The sequence below is a fragment of the Vulpes lagopus genome, chromosome 8, assembly GCF_018345385.1.
Source record: "Vulpes lagopus strain Blue_001 chromosome 8, ASM1834538v1, whole genome shotgun sequence".
NCBI classification, from domain to species: domain Eukaryota; kingdom Metazoa; phylum Chordata; class Mammalia; order Carnivora; family Canidae; genus Vulpes; species Vulpes lagopus.
The window spans coordinates 33915744-33938880 of record NC_054831.1 but is presented as its reverse complement, the minus strand read 5'-3'; the positions used below and the strand labels follow the sequence as shown (position 1 = coordinate 33938880).

General features: G+C 33.9%; 1 protein-coding gene across 3 annotated transcripts in view; it reads left to right on the top strand.

The window, feature by feature from the left end:
- The window catches only part of XPO4 (exportin 4), a 119806-nt gene that overhangs the window by 58074 nt on the left and 38595 nt on the right, over positions 1 to 23137 (top strand). For all 3 annotated transcript variants that reach the window (XM_041768317.1, XM_041768316.1, XM_041768318.1), the window contains 3 exons: positions 9623 to 9735; positions 14237 to 14394; positions 14650 to 14824. In XM_041768317.1, coding sequence (XP_041624251.1) covers positions 9623 to 9735; positions 14237 to 14394; positions 14650 to 14824 — 446 coding nt within the window. The remainder of the gene's footprint in view (positions 1 to 9622; positions 9736 to 14236; positions 14395 to 14649; positions 14825 to 23137) is intronic.

Below are 23137 nucleotides of genomic sequence, written 5' to 3'. Positions count from 1 at the left end.
TGAACATCTTTGTATAAGTTTTCTGTACTTGTGGATGTATGTTCCCATTTCTCTTGGACATGTGTATCTGTATGAGTAGATTGCTGGGTCATATGTAAACTGTATATTTAACATTTTGAAGAACTATCAGACTGTTTTCCATAGTACCTGAACTATTTTGCATCAACATTGGAATGTATAAGTATTCTGTTTTGCCTGCATCCTCACCTACACTTAATCTGGGGGTTTTTTGTTTATAACCATTCTGTTTCATACAAAGTGGTATCTCATTGTGGCTTAGATTTGCCTTAACCCTAATGGTAAATGCTGTTGAGCATCATTTCCGTGGTAATTGACCATTTGTGTATCTTCTTTAGAGAAATGTCCATAGAGGTCCTTTGTCCATTTTTATTTTTTTAATTTTTAATTTTTATTTATTTTTAAAATATTTTATTTGAGAGAGAGAGTGTACAAGCAGGGTGGGGGAGAGGGGTGGAGGCAGAGGGAGAAGCAGACTCCCCATTGAGCAGGGAGCCGGACTTGGGGCTTGATTCTAGGACCCTGACTGAGATCATGACTTGAGCCAAGAGCAGATAACTGCTCTTATCTTATCTTAACTGCTTAACTGACTGAGTCACTCAGGCACCCCTCCTTTGTCCATTTTTAAATTGAGTTATTTGTTTTTTTTTAATTTTTGAGTTATAAGAGTCCTGTACATATTATAAATATATAAAACAAATCCATTGGGAGATGTATAATTTTCAAATATTCTCTACCTTTCTGTGAGTTATCTTTTTACTTTATTGATAATGACCTATGAAACCTAGAAATTTTTAATTTTCATGATGTCTGATTTATGTTTTTTTTCTTTTATTTGTGCTTCTGATATAAGAGGGCTTTGCATAACCCAAGGTCAGAAAGATTTTTTTTAAATAGACCTTTTTTAGAGGAATTTTAGATTCATAGCAGTATTGAGCAGAAGGTAGAGATTTCCTGTATCCTCTGTTCCCCTACATATATATAGTCTCCCATATCAATATCTTACCCTTCTACCCCCACCCCACAGAGTTATGTGTTTGTTATCATTAATGAACCTACAAGTGACACATCATTATCATCAAAGTCCATGGTTTACCTAAGAGTTCACTCTTGGTGTCCTCTGGGTTTTGACAAATGTATAATGACATGTATCCACCATTATGGTACCATATAGAGTAGTTTCACTGCCCTACAAACCCTCTTTGTTCCTCCTGTTTATCCCTATCTCTCCCCAAACCCTTGCCAGCCACTGTCTCCATAGTTTCTCCTTTTCCAGAATGTTATATAATTGGAATCATATAGTATGTAGATTTCACTTAGTAATATGCATTGAAGATTCCTCTATCTCTTCATTGCTTGATAGCTTATTTATTATCACTGAGTAGTATTCTTTTGTCTGGATGACAGTTTACTTACTGACCTACTGAAGGACATCTTGGTTGCTTGTAAGTCTTGTCAGTTATGACTAAACATCTTTGTGTAGGTTTTTGTGTTGACACAAATAGTCAACTTCTTTAGGTAAACAGCCAGGAGCATTGCTGCTGGATCATATGTAAGAAACTGACAGACTGTCCTCCAGAGTGACTATACCATTTTGCATTCTCACTGGCAACGATTGAGTGTCCCTTTAGGTCCACATCCTTGTCAGCATTTGTTGTTTCAGTCTTCAGATTTTGACCAGTCTGATAGGTGTGTAGTGATATCTCATTGTTGTTTTGATTTGCATTTCCCTGTGATATATGATGTGGAGCATCTTTTCATTTGTTTATTGGCATATGTATGTCTTTGCTGAGATGTCAAGGTCTTTGGCCCATTTTTAAAGCTGGGTTGTTTGTTTTCTTATTGTTGAACTTTAAGAGTTCTTTGTATATTTTGGATAATAGTCTTTTGCCAGAAATATCTTTGGCAAATATATTCTACTAGTCTGTGGCTTATTCCTGTAATTAACCTTGTCCTTTACAGAGTAGAAGTTTAATTTTAATGAAGTTCAGCTTATCATTCTTTCTATCATGGATCATGACTTTGATATTATATGTAAAGAGTCATTGTCAAATGTATGATCATCTAGATTTTGTTCTATATTCTAGGAATTTTAGTTTTGTGTTTTACACTTAGGTCTGTTAATCCATTTTGACTTAATTTTTCTGAAGGGTGTAAGGTCTGTGTCTAGATGGTTTGTTTTTTGTTTACATCGGATGTCCAGTTGTTCAGGCACTATTTCTTGAAAAGACTGTCTTTACTCCATTGTATTACCTTTGCTTCTTTGTCAAAGATTATTTGGCTACATTTCTGTGGTTATGTTTCTGGCCTCATTTTTCTTTTCCTCTCATCTACTTGTCCATTCTTTTTCCAATTCCACATTTGCTTATCGCAGCTTCATAGTAAGTCAGATTATGTCACTACTCCAACTCTGTTCTTGTTCTTAAGGCCACAAAGATTTAATCTTATATTTTATTCTAACAGTTTCATGGGTTTTTAGCCCATATAGTTAAGTCGGTCATATATTACATCTATCATCATTTTGTTAGCTTTTGTATACAGTACAAGATGGAGATCCAGTTTCATTTTTTTGCATGTGACTATCATGTTCCTGCATTATTTGTTGAAAAAGATATTTTCCAATTGAATTATCTTGTCCTCACAAGTCTGTGTAAGATTACTAAACTGTGAATCTAACAGTGTATTACTGGCTTCTTAATTTTATTCCCTTGGTTTTTATGTCTTTTATTATACCAGTGCCACACTGTCTTGATTATTATAGCTTTGTAAGAAGTTTTAAAATCAGAAAGTTTTTGTCCTCCAACTTTGTTCTTTTTTGAAGATTATTTTGTCTTTTCTGTGTCCATTGTATTTTCTAAGAAATTTAGAATTAGCTTATCAATTTCTGCAGAAAAGGCAGCTGGGATTTTAATAGGTATTGTGTTGAATCAGTAGATCAGTTTGGGGAGTATTGCCATGTTAACAGTGTTAAATTTTCTGATCCATAAACATGGGATATCCTTCAGTTATTTAGATCGTTAATTTTTTACAAGTGTTTTATGGTTTTCAGGGTAGAAATTTTGTTAAATTTATTCTTGTATGTTTTTTTCTTTTTAATTCAATTAAATGGAGTTGATTTAACATTATTTTCATATTCATTGCTAGTGTATAGAAATATGTTTTTAAAAAAATTTATTCACAAGAGACACAGAAGGAGAGGCAGAGACACAGGCAGAGGGAGAAGCAGGCTCCCTGCAGGGATCCCAATGCAGGACTCGATTCCAGGACTCTGGGACCAGAACCGGAGCCAAAGGACAGATGCTTAACCACTGAGCCACGCAAGTGCCCTAGAAATACATTTTTTATGTTAATCTTGTACCATGTGATGTTGCTGAATTTATTGGCTCAAATAGTACTTCTGGTTGATTAAAAACAATTTATACATATAGTGTCATCTGCAAACCATAATTTTTATTAAATACTTAATATATGTAGGTTTTACATGTGTAGAAGGTAATTTATGAAGGTATCTTCCACCTCAGCCCTGGGTGGAGCAATATATACAGCTCCTGGAATTTGGTAGAATCGTCTCTTGGCCCAGTGAGCTGATTACTTACCCATTGTGCCCCAGTCTTACTCTTGAAGAAGACTGAGATGAAATCTACCTTCTTTCATTCTGTTTCAGATCACTGCTGTCCAAAGAAAGTATCCCTGGTCCTGTGATCCTCTCATCCCATCATCCCAGTTTAAAAAAGGGCTCTACAATTCTGGATGGTCTGATCTCTGCCTCCTTCTTAAAACTCTTCCGTGCTATTTTGTTAGAGTTGCTCTCACAAGCTGTTTCCTTCTGCCTTGGTACCTCTTCACATGGACTTTCTCTGCCTGGACACCTTCTCTCCTTTGTCTAATCACCACTTAATTGTGCCTCAGATTTGTACCCTAGATCAGGTTTCTTTTCTTTTGCCCTCTCATATGTATGTCATATCTGATTTTCTCCCACTGGGCTTACTTCTTATTTATAAATTTTCACTTGTAGCTTATTTGAATAAATCTTTTTACCCACTCATTTGGAAGCTCATGAAAGCATGGGTCATGTTTTTGTTCACTATATTGTTTTAGCACCTTGCACCTAGCATAAAGTAAAGATGCTTAACAAATATATATTATTTAATTATTGAAGTAAGGTGATTTGATTCCAAAGTATTATTTTAGTTCTTGGATGTTTGTTTATGCTGCTAAAATTATTTAGCCAGGACTTCACCTGGTATCCATAAATGCTTAAGGGTTTTGGCAATGCTAATCATAAATGACAGTATCACTTTGTAGTAAGAATGTTTGGCGGGTATGTTTGGTATGTTGACTTGAATAATACTTCTGTTTTTTAGTTTGGTTACACTGTCTTTTATTGATTTTCTATTTTTGTGGATCTGGTTTGGTTTTGGTAAAAAAAATTTAATTCAGCCTCTTGGGGAAAGCTAACTGGATCATAAAATAGTAATGGGATATAGAAGCCTTACCTAAATTAGGATTTCCAGTAAAGCCAGTGTTACTATTTGCAGGCAAGGCTTGGGAAAACATTCAGGTGAGGTCAGTTCTCCTTTATTTCAAAGGACTTTTGGTTACTTGGACTTAATGCTGTCTGTAAGACTGGGCTCGTTGGTTCTATGTTGTGCCATAAAGAGAAATAAGAGTTTGTATTGTTAGAAGAATTCAGTGACAGATGAAATATTTGAGAAGAAAAACTTGGCTTTCCCTTTGCCTCTGAAACTTTGTTTTATTAATGAGGTAACTTAAAAAGAACATAGGAAGATGGAGAAACTAAAAGTTTTTATTACTTTCATAAAATGTTCGTTGTTGCTACAAGATCTTCCTATATCATAAAATATAAGTTTAGGCTGTTGGAATTTTCATACTCTTTGTTGTATTTATTTGAGGATGATTTATAGTTACTGTATAACTCATTGTCTTCTTTTTACCACCATAAAATGATACCCTTACTAAAGGTGTTAGTAAATGAACAAGAACTCATTTGCATTTGTAAGGACCAATGTATTTCTAAAGATGACTTTTCTTTCCTTCTGGTAAGATAATATATGTGCTTACTGATAATACTATTTGTTCTTTGAGACCTCAAGACTTGTTGTTTGGGACAGAAGACTTAGTAGGATTTATCCAGTGATAGTAGGTGGCAGGGTGAGATTCGATTCTGTTCTGGCTCTTAGCCTAGTGTGTTTCTTTCTGATCATGCAGTTATAAAATAGGGCAGATGGTACATTTATATGCTTTTGAGTTCTTAGAAGTTGCTGAGCTTTCCTAAGCAGAGAACTTTAGAGCTAGATAGGATCATGGTAAAACAAAGAGTAGAGAATAGAGAGTTAATTCTTCACTGTTCTGAGGTGCAGTTGAATTTCCGTCTAGCGGCAGCTGATTTTCCAGAGGATTAAGATAATGTTGAACTTGGAAGACTGGTTGGGTTTTAACTTCAGGATTTGAACCCTTGCTAAGGGGGGAGTGGGCTGGTATTTGTTACAGTGACAGAAACATCATTGTACTGTAACTCATAGTTGTTTAATTTGGTGAAAATATGGGAAGGTAAAATAAGATGTGGACAATATTTTTAAAAAGATAAAGGATTATTAAAAGAGCAGCTCTGTATGGCTATTTTACTGAATTTTACTTCATTTGGTTAGAAATGAATTATTCTGATACAAACTATAAATTACTTGAGTTCAGTATTTATTGTAGATAAATGTTTTAAGCCATAGCCCAAGAAAATTCTTAATTTAAAATCTGATTCAGATTTATTTAACTAGGATCAACCTATTGTGACTTGTAAGTCTTTGAAAATCCATAGGTGTATAATATGTATAATATGTTTAATATGTATAAACCATAGGTGTATAATATGTAAATTAATTGGTAAATAATCACTTCATTGTCAGGCTTCTCTTTCATTGATAACACATTTGAATTTTTTATTTTTTTTATTTTTTTTATTTTTTTTTTAAATTTTTATTTATTTATGATAGTCACACACAGAGAGAGAGAGAGAGAGGCAGAGACACAAGCACGCTCCATGCACCGGGAGCCCAATGTGGGATTCGATCCCGGGTCTCCAGGATCGCGCCCTGGGCCAAAGGCAGGCGTCAAACCGCTGCGCCACACAGAGATCACATACATTTGAATTTTTAAAAGCAGTATAATGTTTAGATATTATGGCATTTTTAAAGAAAGATTTATTTATTTATTTATTTGTTTGTTTGTTTGTTTATTTATTTATTTATGATAGACATAGAGAGAGAGAGGCAGAGACACAGGAGGAGGGAGAAGCAGGATCCATGCAGGGAGCCTGATGTGGGGCTCCATCCTGGGACTCCAGGATCATGCTCTGGGCCAAAGGCAGGTGCCAAACTGCTGAGCCACCCAGGGATCCCTGATATTATGGCATGTTAATGTAGTAATAAATCTGAAACTTTTGGAAACATTTTTTTAAAAGAAACTATTGCTTTATTTAAACATTAAATACTTTTTAAAAATATCTTAAGAATAGAAATGCGGGGGCACCTAGGTGGCGCAGGTGGTTAAGCATCCAACTTTTCATTGTCTGCTCAAGTTGTGATCTCCTGGTTGTGGGATTGAGCCCAGCAAGGCTCAATAGCTCAGCATGGAATCTACTTGTCCCTCTCCCTTCTTCTCTGCCCCTCTTCCCTTCCTTTCTCTCTCTCTCTCTCTCAAATAAATAAATAAATAAATAAATAAATAAATTCTTTTTAAAAAAGGAATAGAAATGCTGGCTATCTGAATTTTAGAGGTAGTCTTTCTGTTTTATTTTTAAAGCAATCTACATTATGAATTATCTGGAAGAGAAGTGATATTTTGGGATATCTTATACAAACATACAGAAATAGTCAATTAATTGGTAATACCAAATTACATTTGGAATATATAGATGTGGTCCAGATGGTGTATAAGATTGTTTTACTCACATTGTGATAATACTTCTCAGTGTTTTTAAAATTCAAAAGTAATGATTGTACACCTGAAATACTGTTACTATGAAGGTAATTTCAGGTAATACAGAAGAACCCTAATAGCCTTTTATGAAGGCAACCACTTCAGCAGTTTCACAGCACAGTCCGCTAACCAAAACATGTATTTCTTGTCAGGGTAGTTTTGTTCTTAAAAATTTGTTCCATTCATTATTACACTATTCTTTTTGTCATGTTTATGTTTAAGTTTTTATTAAAATCCTTTTATGGTAATTCTTTCAATAGAGATATTATTTGTAATTAAGTTACATGGTTGCTGTCTGCCTGGCTGGCTATATTAACAAAATTGACAGATGTTCTGCTTTGTGACAAACCATTTTACTATGGTTATGTGAATCTGTCTCATATCCCACCTAATTTAAAAATAAATTTATACCTTTTGTAAGCATTTGAAGTACTAATAAATTCTGTTATTTTTCTAGTTGAAAATACTTAGTAGAATTATACACATATATTTTGTTTGTTAGATCTGGATGTCCAACAAAATAAGAAGTTTTTTTTTTTAAACCATTTTAATGTAAGATAGCAAATTCCTAAAAAATTGGAATGAGATTGTTGCATTTGCTCAACACAGTACTCGGCATAAGCAATAAGTATTTTTCATTACTGAACAGTATATGTCAAAATCATTGCCTTTTAAATAATAAAATGGAGCATTGAAATTTAAAGAAATAAAACTGGAGAAAGGGACGCCTGGGTGGCTCAGCTGTTGAGCGTCTGCCTTCGGCTCAGGGCATGATACCAGAGCGCTGGGTTTGAGTCCCACATCAGGCTCCCTGTGTGGAGCCTGCTTCTCCCTCTGCCTGTGTCTCTGCCTCTCTTTCTCTGTCTCCCATGAATAAATAAAATCTTTTAAAAAAACTGGAAAAAATAAGTGGAATATTTTTTATGAAGTACAAAGAATCTATTGCCTTGCTCTTGGTTCCTCTATTTCATACACTCAACCCTTTTTTTAATGCCTCAGACTTTTATTGTGGAAAATTTCTAAGATGTGCAAAATTAAAGCACCCAGCTCCTTCAGTTCTGAGTTCTTGTTTCATCTATACTCTTCCATCCTCAGATTATTGTAAAGCAAATCCTAGACATCCTGTGATTTCATCCATAAATAATTTGTTTCTCTAAAAGATAAGGTTTCATTTTAGAAATGTGAAAATATCTAGTATACAGTCAGTATATTCTGGATGCAGAACACAGTGTAAACAACATTATATAGGTGCCTAGTGAGAAAGTGAAATCATTTAAAAAACTACTGATGCACTGAAAACTCGTAGTACTTGTGGGCTGATTTTTTTTTTTCTCTTTTCAAAAATCCAGGTTGGCTTCATTTTAACAGTTCCTCTTGTGACTTTGACTCTTTCTCTGCACCTCCACAAGGGGGCAGATAAAGGAAGAGAAAAGTGAAATTTTAAGTGACTCTAACTTGAATTTCACTTTTATTCATCAATCAGATGGAGCTGCAGAACATTTTTTGGAGCGGTTTTAAAGAAATAAGCGAGCCGACTTTTCTTCTGAATCAACTCGTAGTCCCCTCCTTGCTCTTCAGAGACAAAGTAGTAGATATTTCAAAAGGGGATTAAGTAATAATCTCTTAAAAAATGGTTTCCAAAGCATTGTCCTAGCGTTTAATGTTCCAATTTGGTCTTTAATGAAAATACAGCATTTGAACTTGTATCTAATTCTTGCAAGCTACAGTTTTAGATAGCTGTTGTTGAAATTTCTCATTGAGTGATGGGAGTGTTGCCTAGTTGATGTATTTAGCTGATTAGCAGTGGAAGGGGCATAACTCTTATTTTTATGTCCAGACAACTTTCCCTTTTCTTAAAAGCTTCACTTTCTACATCAGTGTCATTGAATGAATTCTATTCATGGATACTTATAAATATATTATGGTTACTTTATGGCAAAGGTAATATTCTATTTGAAGCATGTTTGGTACTGAAACACTTGAACACCATAAAAGTAGACTTTTAGTCTGGGAGTTTTAAATGGGTATATATAGAGTTGTATATAAACTGAATATATCTTTGTCTAGAATTGGTATTTGATTAGAATCTAATGTGTGGGAGGGAGTTTTTCTGCTTCAGAATAATGTATATTTGCTCTTCTTTTTTTTGTTACCCAGTAAATATATTTCTTTGGGAAAAATGCTATTTTCCCAAGTAGTTTATTATGAGACTTACATTTTGTATATGTGGTTTTAGCTGTTATAAGATGTTGAGGGGGAAGCGATGGGGGTATGCAGAAATTTATTTTTTTCCTTTTTTGTATGTTTACATTCATTTTTTTTTTCATTTTGTGGCAAGAATATCCATTAAGATCTCTGATTATCATGGTTTTAATATCCCAGTATGACATGTAGTTCTGATGAAACTGTTATGTTATATTCCTGTAGCATTTTTTTTTAAGACTTAATGCCTTTTATTCCTTAGCTTCCTGCATGAATTATGTAGCATATGTGAAGAGGCTTAAACTGTTCCCATTACATTCTTTCTGGATGGCTCCTGTTATATTTAGGATTTACTTATACTTTAGACAAAGTAAGAATGTTATTGTTGTTGACCTTGACACCAGATAACTGGGCAGACATTATATAGCTATGTTTGAATCCTCACAAAATGTGCTGTTAAAGCCAACAGAGTCCTGGCGGGAGACTCTTCTGGATAGCAGAGTTATGGAGCTGTTCTTCACAGTAAGTTTTGCTTTTCCTCTCTGGTGGTGAAGGCCAAGGAAGAGTGCTGCTGAGAAGAGTACATGCTTTTGTATTTTTCTTGAGTAAAACAGGACAGATGGCTTTCTCCTCTGAAGGCCTTCTCTTCTAATCAATACTTCTGCTTAAATAGAAGTTATATAGAAGTGTTCTTGCTAATTTATAAAAATGCTATGTAAATATAAAGGGTTGTCAAGACTCCTTTACGTTCTTAGAAATTATTGAAGACCATGAAGAGCTTTTGTTTATAGGATTACAGCTACTAATATTTACCATATTAAAAATTTAAACTGAAGACTTTAAAAAATAATTTATTAATTCATTTAAAAATAGCAGTATGAGGGGTGCCTGGTTGCCTCAGTCAATGGAGCATGCAACCCTTGATCTCAGGGTTGTGGGTTCAAGCCTCCTGTTAAGTGGAGAGATTACTTAAAAATAAAATCTTTAAAGAAAATAGCAACACGAAACTATTACATATTAACATAAATAACATTTTAGTGAACAAATAGCTATGCTTTGAGGGGATAAAAAAGTTTACTGAAAAGAGTAGCATTGTTTTATAGTTTTGCAAAACTCTTAGACTTAATAGAAGACAGCCAGATTCTCAGATCTGCTTCTGCATCCAGTAGGTTGTAATATTATAGGTCAAGTAACCTCAAGGAACTCCACTGTATACCTGTGTGACAGAATAGAAAAAGCAGATACTGTGTTAGTGTTAGTATGAAAATAATATTGCCGTTAGAGACAACCTGAATGGTTTTAAGAATGGCTTGAGATCCCTGGACCACGCTTTGAGAACTGCTGTATTAGAGTAGTGTAGTTTTTAAGTATAATTTATCTTAGTGTTATGAGTAGCAACTTATTTCCATTATAACTTTAAATATTCCTGTTGATTATTTGCTAAATGTCAAAAGAAGCAATATGTTCCTATGTTTGCTCATTAGGTTCCCCACTAAGCTGGTGAAAAAACGTGTGTGTGGAGTGAGGAGAGATGCTCATCTGCTGTTAATAGTGCAAGCACACACATTAGATGTAAAAACTGGGGTAAAAGAAAAAAAAAAAAAACGAGAAAAAGAAGCCCTTTTACTTATTCCCGACCACTTTAGTTTCTTACCTTTTCATTTGTTAGAAAAATATTATTTACTATCCTTATAACTGCCTTCCTTTTCTAATCAAACCATTTAAAATATTGTAGTTTTGTGGTTTATATTTTAAAATACCTCGAATAAGGTTATTCATCCATGGTTGTATACATAAAAGTGTTCTCAATAGAAATGTTCAGACTAAGCATTACCTTACATTTTATTCTTTAAATCAGAGAAATGATGAATAAAAACACTATATTACCAAAGAGATAGATATAACTAAATTAAATTCTGTTGCCTGCCACATCTGACGAATTGTTTTGATGTGCATCCAAGTTCAATTCTTTGTGTTATTTGACTGAAAGAAGATCCCATTCCAGCAGTTTTTGAAAAGGTGAAAAACTTGCTGGTAGTACTGGAAACAACTCCCCTAAATCTGAACAGCTGTCTAGACAAACTAGACAGCTGCTCCTGTCAGCTGTGAACCACCACTTGCAAATAGCTTCTGAATTTGAGAGTTAACCCTTTTTACTGTGTTATTTTAACAGGTTTGTGTTTGTGGCCTCTTGCTTTCATTTAAGGAACTTATAACCCGTTTTAATTTGTAATTTGTTACAAAGATGACAGTGGCTAATCTTTTAATTTCATTCAGTTTTTATTAAATTTATTTTCAATTATGTGAATTTATTACCTAAGATAAAGCAGTTTTCTATTGAATATCTTTGTTTCTCTAGATTTGAGTGGGTAGGCATAAATATACTATGGCATGAAATTAAGACTTTAAATGTGTTAGTCACATCTGAATTTAGGAATATTCTAGGTTTCATTCTGCCCTTCAAAAGTTTACAAATATATCAATTTTTCTTCCATACAGTATTAGATAAACCACTATTGTTGTTTTTTTCTCCTTTTTGACTGATTCTCCTTGACCTCATTTATGGTGTCTTTTTTTTTTCTCTGCTTATGCAAAAATTACTAGTGTTCTATCTTAGTTCTCAACTTTGCTGACTGTATACACTTTCCTTGGGCTATCTCTTCCACACGTAGGACTTGAAGCACCACTTCTGCACCGATGACTCCCAATTCTATATTCAGCACAGGCTGCTCCAAAGTTCCAGGGCCTTATAATCCAAGTGCTTACTGGATGTTTTAATTTGGATGGCCCACAGACATCTCAGATTCAGCATGTTCCAATAGAATTTATCATCTTACACTAACTTGCTCCCTTTACTCCTTGTCTTGCTTCACCACTCACCTCCTTGGATGTTCTGCTAGCCTTTGCTTTTCTTTATCCCTCTGCTTTCCCTGTTCGGGTGATGAATTCAGTTTTTAATTTATATAATGTAATTCAATTGTGGTAGAACTCCTTTATAATACGGACATTGGAAGAAGGGCAAAAATCTACTATATTACACTAGAATCAGTCATTATCATGAGCTTTATATGGCTCATATATCAGAGAGCATAAATTAAGTTTAAACAGTAGATGTAGGTTCTGAGGCAGTTTCTTTATTTAATTACATAATCAACATGAACTATTTCAGTCATCATATCTTTTGATTCCTCACTTCTAGACCAGGAACGAGCAACCATTTAGCTCTATAGAGAGAAAAGAAACCTTCTTTTGTCCCAGATTGCATTACATTGGCAGAATGTACCCCTGGATAATATGCTTAAATGTTGATTAGAATAAAAGGCATGATGGCAGAAATTTAGTTATAGTTTTCAGATAAGGAACTTGGGAATTAGTTGTGTTCAGAAGTTCTCGAATTGGACAATGTATGAATTTGTGTATTATACTTTCAATTTACTATATAAAACTTAAAATGTAATAGAATATATTTTGAGAAACATTTTTATTATTCTAGACTAACAAATTGGCAGACTTTTTCTGTAAAGGCCAGGTAGTAAATATTAGGCTTTGCAGGTTGTATGTTCTCTGAGGCAGCTATTTAGCTCTGCTATTGTCCTACAGAAGCAGTCATGGATAATACCTAAACAAATAAGCATGGCAGTGTTCCTGTAAAACTTTTTATTTAGTTATTAAAATGTAAACTTTATGTAATTGCCATGTCTTGAAATATCATTATTTTTTGGTTTCGTTTTCCCCGGCCATATAAAAATGTAAAGACCATCCTATAGACCCTACTAAACCAAGCAGGAGGCCATATGTGGGGGGCTTTGGTTTGCCAGTCCCTGTTCTAGACCAAAGAGTATGGCATATTTTAAGCAGGTCAGTAGATCAATTAACTTTGTGACGTTTTAGTATTTTAAATTTCTTACAGCCTTAAGTTCAAGGTTTAAAGATGAATGAAATCAATCTGTGAATAAGGATTTGAGTGTCCATTCACTGTGTCCCAAAAATGTACCTGTGGATACATAAGAAAAATATTCTAACTTTAAGAATTTATAAATGATTTGCAGAGTCAAAGTGAACATAATTTGAAACAAATAGAGAACAAATGTTTAAAATTTTGTGACATTCAGAAAGAGAGATTATGTAAGAAAAGAAAGTCTGGAAAAGTCAAATGCTTGTGGAAAGAAGAAAATGGTTGCTGTAAATGTAGTTGGTGGATTTGGATAAAAAGTTACCGCTAATTTCTTTACTAAATGTATTTTCTTTGGCTGTTTAATTATGTCAGATTACAGACATGAAACACCTTTAAAATCTGAGAATATTAATGACACTGTAAAACTAGGGAGCATTTCCTTCATACAGAGTACTGTGCATCAGGTGTTTCACATCAATATTGCATCATTGAAATAAGATCTAGATGAGGCTTTAAAGTGGACTTAAATATAATTTAAATAAAATTAAGAAAATTTTAGCTGTTATTAATAGCAATGATATAGGATAAGATGAATTTCAAACAAATTGTGGGCAATCTCAGAGTGAAAGAGTGTGTTTATATACTGGTTGAATGAGTGAATGTGTGGGGATTGACAGGTATATTGGTTTTCTAAGTGTGCAACTGTTTACTTCTACTAAAGCAGCATCTATATACTCCTGATTGAACTTGTCTGCTAACTTTAGCAAGTAGCTGTAGCTAGGCATAGTTAGCATAATACAGATGACTGTCGTTGTTGCTGTTTTTAGAAGAAGCAGTATGTCTGACTGGCTGGCATCTGTTTCTCTCTTTGTCATAACATGCTGGAGACAGTTCAATTTTCAAAATGTAGGTAGCCCTCAGTTAAAAATCACTTGATAAGTCTAAAATCATGGCCTGTAATGTAAAGTGGACTGAGGGGCAATTTTCAAATTTAGTTAAGTTCAGGAATTAATTTTCTAGAAATAACCAGCAACAGTGAATTTTTCTCTTACCTCATTCGGCATGATAGACACGTGACCCTTACAAAAGAAGAATTTGTTTTTATGGATTAGTAATTCTTTCTAACAGGTACATCGAAAAATCAGAGAAGATTCAGATATGGCACAAGATTCTCTTCAGTGCCTTGCCCAGTTAGCTTCTCTTCATGGACCCATCTTCCCCGATGAAGGATCACAAGTTGATTATCTAGCACACTTCATTGAGGGATTACTGAATACTATCAATGGGTAGGTATACTTGCCCTTTATAACTGAAAAAGGAACTTTCAGTTTTTTATGTTTAACATTAGAGGAGAGAAAAAAACCTAGTGATTTTTTTTCCCTGTTTATATTTTGAAGTATAGTTATGTGGTTAATTTGAAATTAATACACAAAGATGTGGACTTTAAAAATGAGTAGGTGATAATATTTGCATGTTTAGCAATGAGTTCTTGGGACTTTTCTTCTACCACCACTTAATAATACTCATTATTTGATTTGTAGAATTGAAATAGAAGATTCTGAAGCTGTGGGAATCTCCAGCATTATCAGCAACCTGATAACTGTGTTCCCTCGAAATGTTTTAACTGCCATTCCAAATGAACTTTTCTCGTCCTTTGTTAACTGCCTCACACACCTCACTTGTTCTTTTGGGCGAAGTGCTGCATTGGAAGAAGTGGTGAGTGCCTATTCTAAGATAAATTGTACCTTTTTTTTTACAAGGAAATTTGCTATGCCTCTACAGCATTTCTCATGACAAGTAATTAAGCAAGTGCTAGGTATTGTTAAAATTGCATTTTTGTTTACATGTGCAAATTATTTGTAATCTGTGTTTAGAAACATTACTTTTAAAATTTTGTGGATTAAAATCACTTTAATAGATTAAATTTATTGATGTCAAGATTTTAATTTTGAGATAATTATCTGGATGTAGGAAATGGAATGAAGTGTTTATATTAAAAATTATGTTGAAAGTCCATTTTAACAATGAAAATTTTAAGTTTAAAAACTAACATTGTGGTATGGTTGCAGTTTTTTTTTTTCTGTTTTGTTTTTATTTTAAGATCTAAAAATTTTGGGCTTACCTGGAAATTATATAAATATAATTTGGTTCAAATTATTGTAATCATGCCATTTCTTTGATGCCTATGGCTTAATAGTATATCTTGGTAGGATTTCATTTTCTTTTAAATCAGTAACAGTACTAAATGTTTTTTTTTGTATACGTTTTCAAATGTATATTTTCCAAATATAAAATTTAATTTAGGAAACATGTACTAAAACTCCTTGACAACACAGCTGTGTTTGTAACAGTTACTGGGTGAATAACTGCATTATTCATGGGAAATAATTGATTTTTTCCTCTGTAGTGGTTCTTAAATTGTTGAAACTACTTTTTCTTTTTATGAATCAGAATGTGTTTTTTTTCAAAGATCATAAGTAAAAAGAGTATTTGTAGATATCTGTTAGAATTTCACGTTAAGTCCTGAGTTTCATCTGATAATGTCTCTCTGAGTTTTCATATCCCTTTAGGGGTGTTCAGAAAATAGAGAACTCAAGAATGATTTATATAGTTGGATACTTTAGTGGTTTGGTAAGGAAAGGAACCAGATCGGGCAGATATTTGTGTTTTAGAAAAAAAATGTAGGTAGTAGAAGAATAGAAGTTTAAAGGCATCATATGTGAGATTTGAATTTCTCGGGGAGAAAAATTATGTTCTAAGCATGGAAATACAGAGAAATTTTAAATATTTAAGCTTTATTCAAACCCCTTGCAGATTATCACAAATTCTGAATCAGTCAGGTTTCATTTAACATGGTTTCATTGTGCTTCCCCCCTCCTCCCTGCTCCGCCTTGGTTTTGTTTGTTCTCTCTTCTAAACCAGGTGGATTAAACAGTATGTTGATCACATATTTAGAAACACAGCTATTTTTGAGTTTCTGTTTGTGATTAAGGAAGTTCCTAAACATTTTATAGAAGAATTATTGGAAGATAAATAACATTCTTGATTTGCAGATTTTAAGTTTAGAATTCATTTATTTTGGCCAGGAGACTGATAACTTAGAAAAAAGATTTTCTGTCAAGGTTGGTAAAAAAATTTTAGAATACAGAAAGCTTAGATACACTTGCAGAATTGATGTATATTGTGCTTGTTTCACAAGAAGGTGTGCTATAGTTAAGATATACCTAATAGATTTCATTTAAGAAAAGTGTTATTTCTTTTCATTTGTTTTAATTAATTTCTTTTAATGTTTATGACATTTAAAAATGGTTTTAGAAATAATTGGTTACCTACCTCTGAAACTAATAATGCACTATATGTTAATTAAATAAATAAAAATAATTGCCTACCTATTAAAAAAGGCAAAGCTTTATCTAAAGCTTTATATTACTCAGAGTAGCCAGACAGCCAAGGTTTGCTGAAGTTGAGGGCTAAAAGGGAGGCCCCACAGGGGCCTAATGTCATCTCAACCTCTTGTGATTTTCGTTATATTTTGTGTTTGCTGGGGAGGGGATCCTGGGAAATGTGCAGCTGATATCAAAGTACATGAACAAATCTAGAGAAACCAGAGTGGAAGTGCTGGGACATAGGTCACATCATTTTTTGTTTCCTTGGGCACCCAGTGATTATAGTACTGGTACATAATACATAGTTGTCTATCTCAGATGTAAAAGTATATTTAAAAAAATCTTTTAAGTAAAAAAAATAGGAAAATTGAGACATGTCTTTTAAAAAACTGCTTTGAGAGTCAGCGTGATACAAAAAAATCATGAACTTTGGAAGGAGACAGTACTGTCATGAGCCAAGTAATTATAAATTACAGAACCTTGGACCAGTTGTTTAACCTTTTTTGAACATGTTGATATAGATAGGATAATTTCTTCTAATGTTTTGGGGGGGTGATTAGCTATATGGAAGTGCCTGTACAGTATGCACAATAAAATGTGGAATAATGTGAAAAATGAATCTGTATAATAATAACACTTATTGAGAGCCTGTGTTTTATACACTGTCTTACCAAGGTAAGACAAGTTCTTGAGTTATCTGTAAACCAATAGTTTTAATATTACTTTTCTTTACAATTTTAATTTTGTGAAATGTTTTGTTTTTCCCTAATAGCGAAGGAGAATTTTTTCCCATTAGGAAGATAAACTCAGCATATACACTTTTGTGTTATTGTGAAAGTATTTTTTCAAAACTATACTTATTTAGGAATACATATAGATTGTCTCCTTTTTTATATATTTATGTCTCTGATGAGATTATGTGGCTGTGCTAAGAAAAAAAAATCTATATGGAAGAGAAATTTGTGATACTAATGTGCATTTCGTGAGGTGTACCTTTGCTTGGTGGCTTTAGTCTGTGTGAAGACAGTTATTTATGACTGTTCTTCATTGTGCAAGGAACTGAAAGTCTGTGCTCAAAAAGAGCAATTCCAGTCTTCAGCCAAGTTGTTCTGTTGGCTCTTAAAATTTTCTGGTATTGCTTGAGGCTTCCTGAAGCCAAGAATTTTTTTTATTGCACCTTAGAAATCAGATTATTGTCTATTACTGGAATGAAGAGGTGAGAATGACTAGAGAGATGGAAACATTGCCTTAAAAATTAAAATTCTAACAAAATAATAGTTCATGTTATATCATTTTATGTTTATAATACTAGTACATGCATTGTAATCAATTCAGTGAAATTTAAAGAGAATATGACCTGAACTCTCTACTCTAGATTGTTTCTCAGTTTCTTTGGTCAGTAGAAAATTTTAAGTTCAGCCCCCAGGAGGTTTGTCAGACAGGAGACACATAATTTGTTCAGTTAATTGAGCAGAGCAGCCAAGGACAATGCTTAAACCTTGAAGTGTATGTAAAGTATATGTGTGTTTGGGTGTGCATATGTATTTCCGGGTGGGTATGTAAAGGAGATGGTGGTAGGTAAACTTTGTAAAGAAAAAACTTTCATTGTAGTACATCTGTAGCTTAATCTCAAGACTTGCAGGACAAAATTGTAAAGAGAAAGATATTTGATAAAGTTGTTAGGAAGTCCATTATAAAATGTAATATGATAAAGTAACTTTGCAGTTTGTTCAGTGAGTACATGTGAAGTTCATCATTCTTCATTCAAAATCTAGTTTATCTGACTCAGTGGACAATTACTTTGTGGGGAGGAGTTATAGTGAAAAGGAATGCATTGAAGCCAAGTTATAAACTGAAATTTAGAAGTGGGAAGCATAAATTTGGACTGTTTCAGTGATAAGAGAGAAAGCTTTTAACTCCCTTTCTGGCATGGTGATGTGTGTAGTGTGTGTAGTCGTCCTTGCCCCTTAACTCACAAGAGGAAGAGACTGTTTGAGAAGCCATGTCAACCTCCTCCACCCAGTGTTTCTGATGGCCAGGGAAGAATAAATTGGTGATATTGTAGAGAGCAAGACAGCTGTCCAGTCCGATTATGTGCATTCATTTCATCTGCTTGAAAGAGTTAAAAAAAAGAGAGAATTAGAATGAGGTGCATGAGTATTTTTTAAACTTTGCACATTTAAAGTATACATATTCTTTTTAATATTAACAATAAATTTACCTCTATTATTTAGAAGAAAATTGGCTACAGTTATACCTTAAGTAAAGATTCTTATTAAAAGAAGTCTTTAAAAAAGAATTTCATTGTTTAATCCTTGTGGGATGGTAATATTATGAGTGCAGTGTTTCCTGACTTGTATATGAGTCACCTCGGGTTTTCTCAATTTGCTGTGCTAATCCTAGCACAGAACCAGTGTTTATATTTACAGAATTCTTGCACTTGAGTATAGTTGGTTGAGAATAAACCTTACTTATTATCATAACTGTTGTTCCATATAGTATTTTTTGTATTATTTTAAACAGTAATATTAGCATTAGAAGCATAACTAGATCTAATGTGCCAGGGGTTCAAAAACAAACACTAGAGTGAGGCAGAAAAAAGGGATTGCCCTCCTACCCCTTATAAGCCAGGCAAGTCCCTGAGATGTCAACCCACAAGGATTACTGCTGGATTAATTGAATTCTGTAAATATTTATTGACACCTGCCATGTGCCAGGCATGGTACTTGATGTATATATATATTACTTAGCATTAAGAATTTGGAAATTCATATGCATTCCTAAAAGGAAGAAAGTATATTGATCAAAGAGTTTATAATGTTTAAAAACTTTCTGAAAATTGCAGCTTGGACTCTTGGTGTTTTTATGGGGGCAGATTTTTTTTTTTAAGTGATCTATCTATAGGATTCTTCTAACAGCTGCAGTACTTGTCCACTAAATCAATTTCTCTTGGGGGATTTTAGAAGCCAGGAATACTGTCAGCTCATAGGTATTCTGAAGTTTAATTCTGTGCCTTTAGGATGGGCTAGAAAAAAAAAAAAAAAAGAATAAATAATTCCTTTGGCATTTAACATTCAAAGACATAAATTTTTAGAGTTCATGAAGTTTTATTTGTGACATTTCTGTGATTTTATCCATATTGTTTGTCATAATATTTGCCTTAAATAATGCTATTCCAGGAAAAAAAATCTAAATTCCTCCAGCAGATGAATAACAGCATAAACTAATAGTTTTTTCAGTCTTTAATCTTTCATATGTCCTTTCTCAGTAATGTTTTATACTGTGCCCTACATATATTATTTGATCTGTCATTGGACCTCAGGATTGTGCCAGTGCCTGTAAATTTTAAACTTACTGTGAAATATTTCATTTATATAAAGTAAGCAATTTCTTATGTACATAAAAGTTATAAAAAATAATAAAATAACAACTGTATACCAGCCTCCAGATTAAGAAATAGTGTATTGATAGAACCTTTTTCACCTTTACATTTACCTGTAGTCCCCCCACCACCACCTTTTTTTAATCTCAGGCACATTTTTGTCTCATCAGTTCTTTCTGCCAAATGATTTTATTCTTCATTGAAAAAAAAATGCTGGTGAACTCCTAGTCAGTGTTCTTCGCACTTTTTCCCCAGCCTCTACAAGCTCTGATTGTTTAATTTGTTTTCACTCCCAAGTCCTTGTAAAGAGTAATACAGTAGCAGCAGCCTCAGGCTGGAAATATGGTACACAAACCAGGTTAAGGAACTTTTTAAAGATTATTCCTTAGAAATAAAATTATCTGTGTGAGAATGAATTGTCTATATCCATCTTATTGCATTTTTTAAAAGTTTTTTTTTTTTACTTATTTATTTGAGAGAGAGTGAGAGCAGGAGCAGAGGGGAGGGGCAGAGGCAGAGGGAGAAGCAGGCTTAACTCATATAGTTTGTGTTTACATGTAAAGAGAATACTGATGATCAAAGAATGAGCTTTTCAGTTTCATGGAGAATATTTGGAGTTCTCATGTTGGTTATTTGCTGTTTGCAGAGAAAAGATCTATTGTAGTAGGATGGATCATACCAAATATCTGATAGTAACCGTAGTCCTGTTGTAGTTAGGGAAGAGATTTGGAATTTTTTAAGCATAACAATCAAATTTAGAACTGATCTAGCATGAGATGTATTTTCAATACAAGAGATCTCTTATGTACTTTTACAGTATCATATTAGTATACTCACACGTATACTTTATTTTTTAGAACAATTTTAGATTTATAGCAAAGTTGAATGAAAACTCAAAGTTCTCTTATCCCATCCTTTTCCCTGCCTCTACAAATGCAAACAGCCTCTCCTACTTTCAACATCCCCCACTAGTATGGTAAACATTTGTTTTAGTTGATGAACCAGGACTGACACATCCTTATTCTCCAGAGTCTATAGTTTACATTAGAGTTCACTCTTGGTATTATGTGTTCTGTGGATTTTGACTAATGTGTCATGACGTGTGTTCACCACTATGTTATCATACAGAATAGTCTTTTGTACTCCACTTCCTTCCCCTTACCCCTGGTAACCACTAATCTTTTCACCAACTCCATAGTTTTATCTTTTCCAGAATGTCATATAGTTGGATCAAATGATAATGTTAGATTTTAATTTCTGAAATTCAATGCAGTGTTCAGAAAGGCGAACAGATTCATATATATATATATATATATATATATATTTTTTTTTTTTTTTAAAAGAAAGCTGCATTTGACAGTATCTTCATAAATAAAATTAACCGGGGCAGCCTGGGTGGCTCGTTGGTTTAGCGCCGCCTTCGGCCCGGGGTGTGGTCCCAGGGTCCTGGGATCAAGTCCCGCGTCGGGCTTCCCTGCGTGGACCCTGCTTCTTCCTCTGCCTGTGTCTCTGCCTCTCTCTCTGTGTGTCTCTCATGAATAAATAAATGAAATCTTAAAAAAATAAAAATAAATAAATAAAATTAATCACTATTTTTTTTATATTCACGTAGATACCAGACATAAAAACAGGTATTTTTCTATTGCTGAAGGGCTCCAGATTCACTGCTGTATACACTTCTAAATTAATTATGAGCGTTGAAATGTAAGTGCTGTTATCATAGTTTACCTTTTCCACTCTCCATTCCCAAATGGAGTAAAGTGGGGTCAAGTAGTCGCATAAGCTCTAAGCCCCTTTCCAAAGCCTTTCTGGCAGCAGGCCTGACAATACTTAGGGCATGAGCACATAGTGTCTAGCTTGGACTCCTTCGTCATCTCTGTGCACGTGCTCTGGCTTGGCTGCTGGGTGTTGGCCAGTGTGGCCATGGAGCAGGGCCAAGGTATTATGAAAAAGCACTTGGTTAGGTTTCAGTTCTCCGTGATTAGACTGAAAGATTTAGTTGCCAATTGTCATCAACCAAATTTCTCACACTTTGCCTGATGAGTTACTTATATTGGTATCCAGAAGGAACCAGAAGACTCTTTAGAAGTTTTTAGTTCTTATTTTAAATCACCATCCAATGAATAGGGCTCTTATAGTCTGTGATTTTTCTGCCTTGTCTAATATCAGAGCTTTATAGGAGGGATTATTGCTCTTTTAATAATAAAAAAGCTTATAAGGCTTTTACATTTTGCTTGTACTTTTCTGTATATGAAAAATTAAACTGTGATAACATTCATTATATATGTACTAAAGAACAACAAAGATGGTTTTTAGAAAATATCCTGCTGCTTCCTTTTGAGATACTGGAGGTCAGAGGATGCTATTCCATAAGTTCCTCTTAAGATATGTTACCAGTCTGTTTATTTTGGCAAGATAAACTGTTAAGACTTAACAAATGATGTCTGCAAAACACGTGCCTTGTTAAGTATATAAACAGGCCACAGATGTTTCTTTGGGAAGAAACTATTTTATTCATCTCTGTATTCCAGTGCTTTGCTCTTAGCTTTCATTGTATTTTTGCCATCAAAGGAATAAAACGATCCTTTTTTTCTGCCGCTAATAACACATTGAGCACTGTGCATGGCCATTTTAGCACTGTTTGTTCATTTTATAGATATTTTCCTTAGTCCTCCAAACCACTGTCAATGATTTTATTATGTCATATTTGATACAGACAAAAAAATATGTTGTTCTAAAAAATAATCAAATCACCATGGTGAACCCATGACCCAACTCAAGAACATCACCAGTACTGCAGTAGTGCAGTAGAGCTTCTCCCCTCTTCACCTCTGCAAGAGAAGTGACCACTGTTCTGAATGTTGTTTATTCTCTTTAAAATTTTTGATCATTCCGAGTATGTTAAATGCTTGCATTCCACTTAGGCCATAATCTCAGGGTCCTGGGATCAAGCCCCATGTTGGACTTTCTGCTCAGTTGGGAAGCCTGCTTCTCCTTCACCCTCTGCCTGCAGCTCCCTCTGCTTGTGCACGCTCTCTCTCTCTCTCTCCCAAATAAATAAATCTTAAAAATTTTTCATCATTTCTATGTGTAAGATATATCACTGTGTGGGTGTTATACCACAATTTTCCTCCATTCTGCTCTAAACGAACTTTTGAAGTTCTTCTTTTGCCATTACAAACAGCATTATAGTAAGCATTCTTATGTGTTTTTCCTTGCATACATTTGTGAGAGCTTTCGTAAGGTCTAAACCTAGAAACA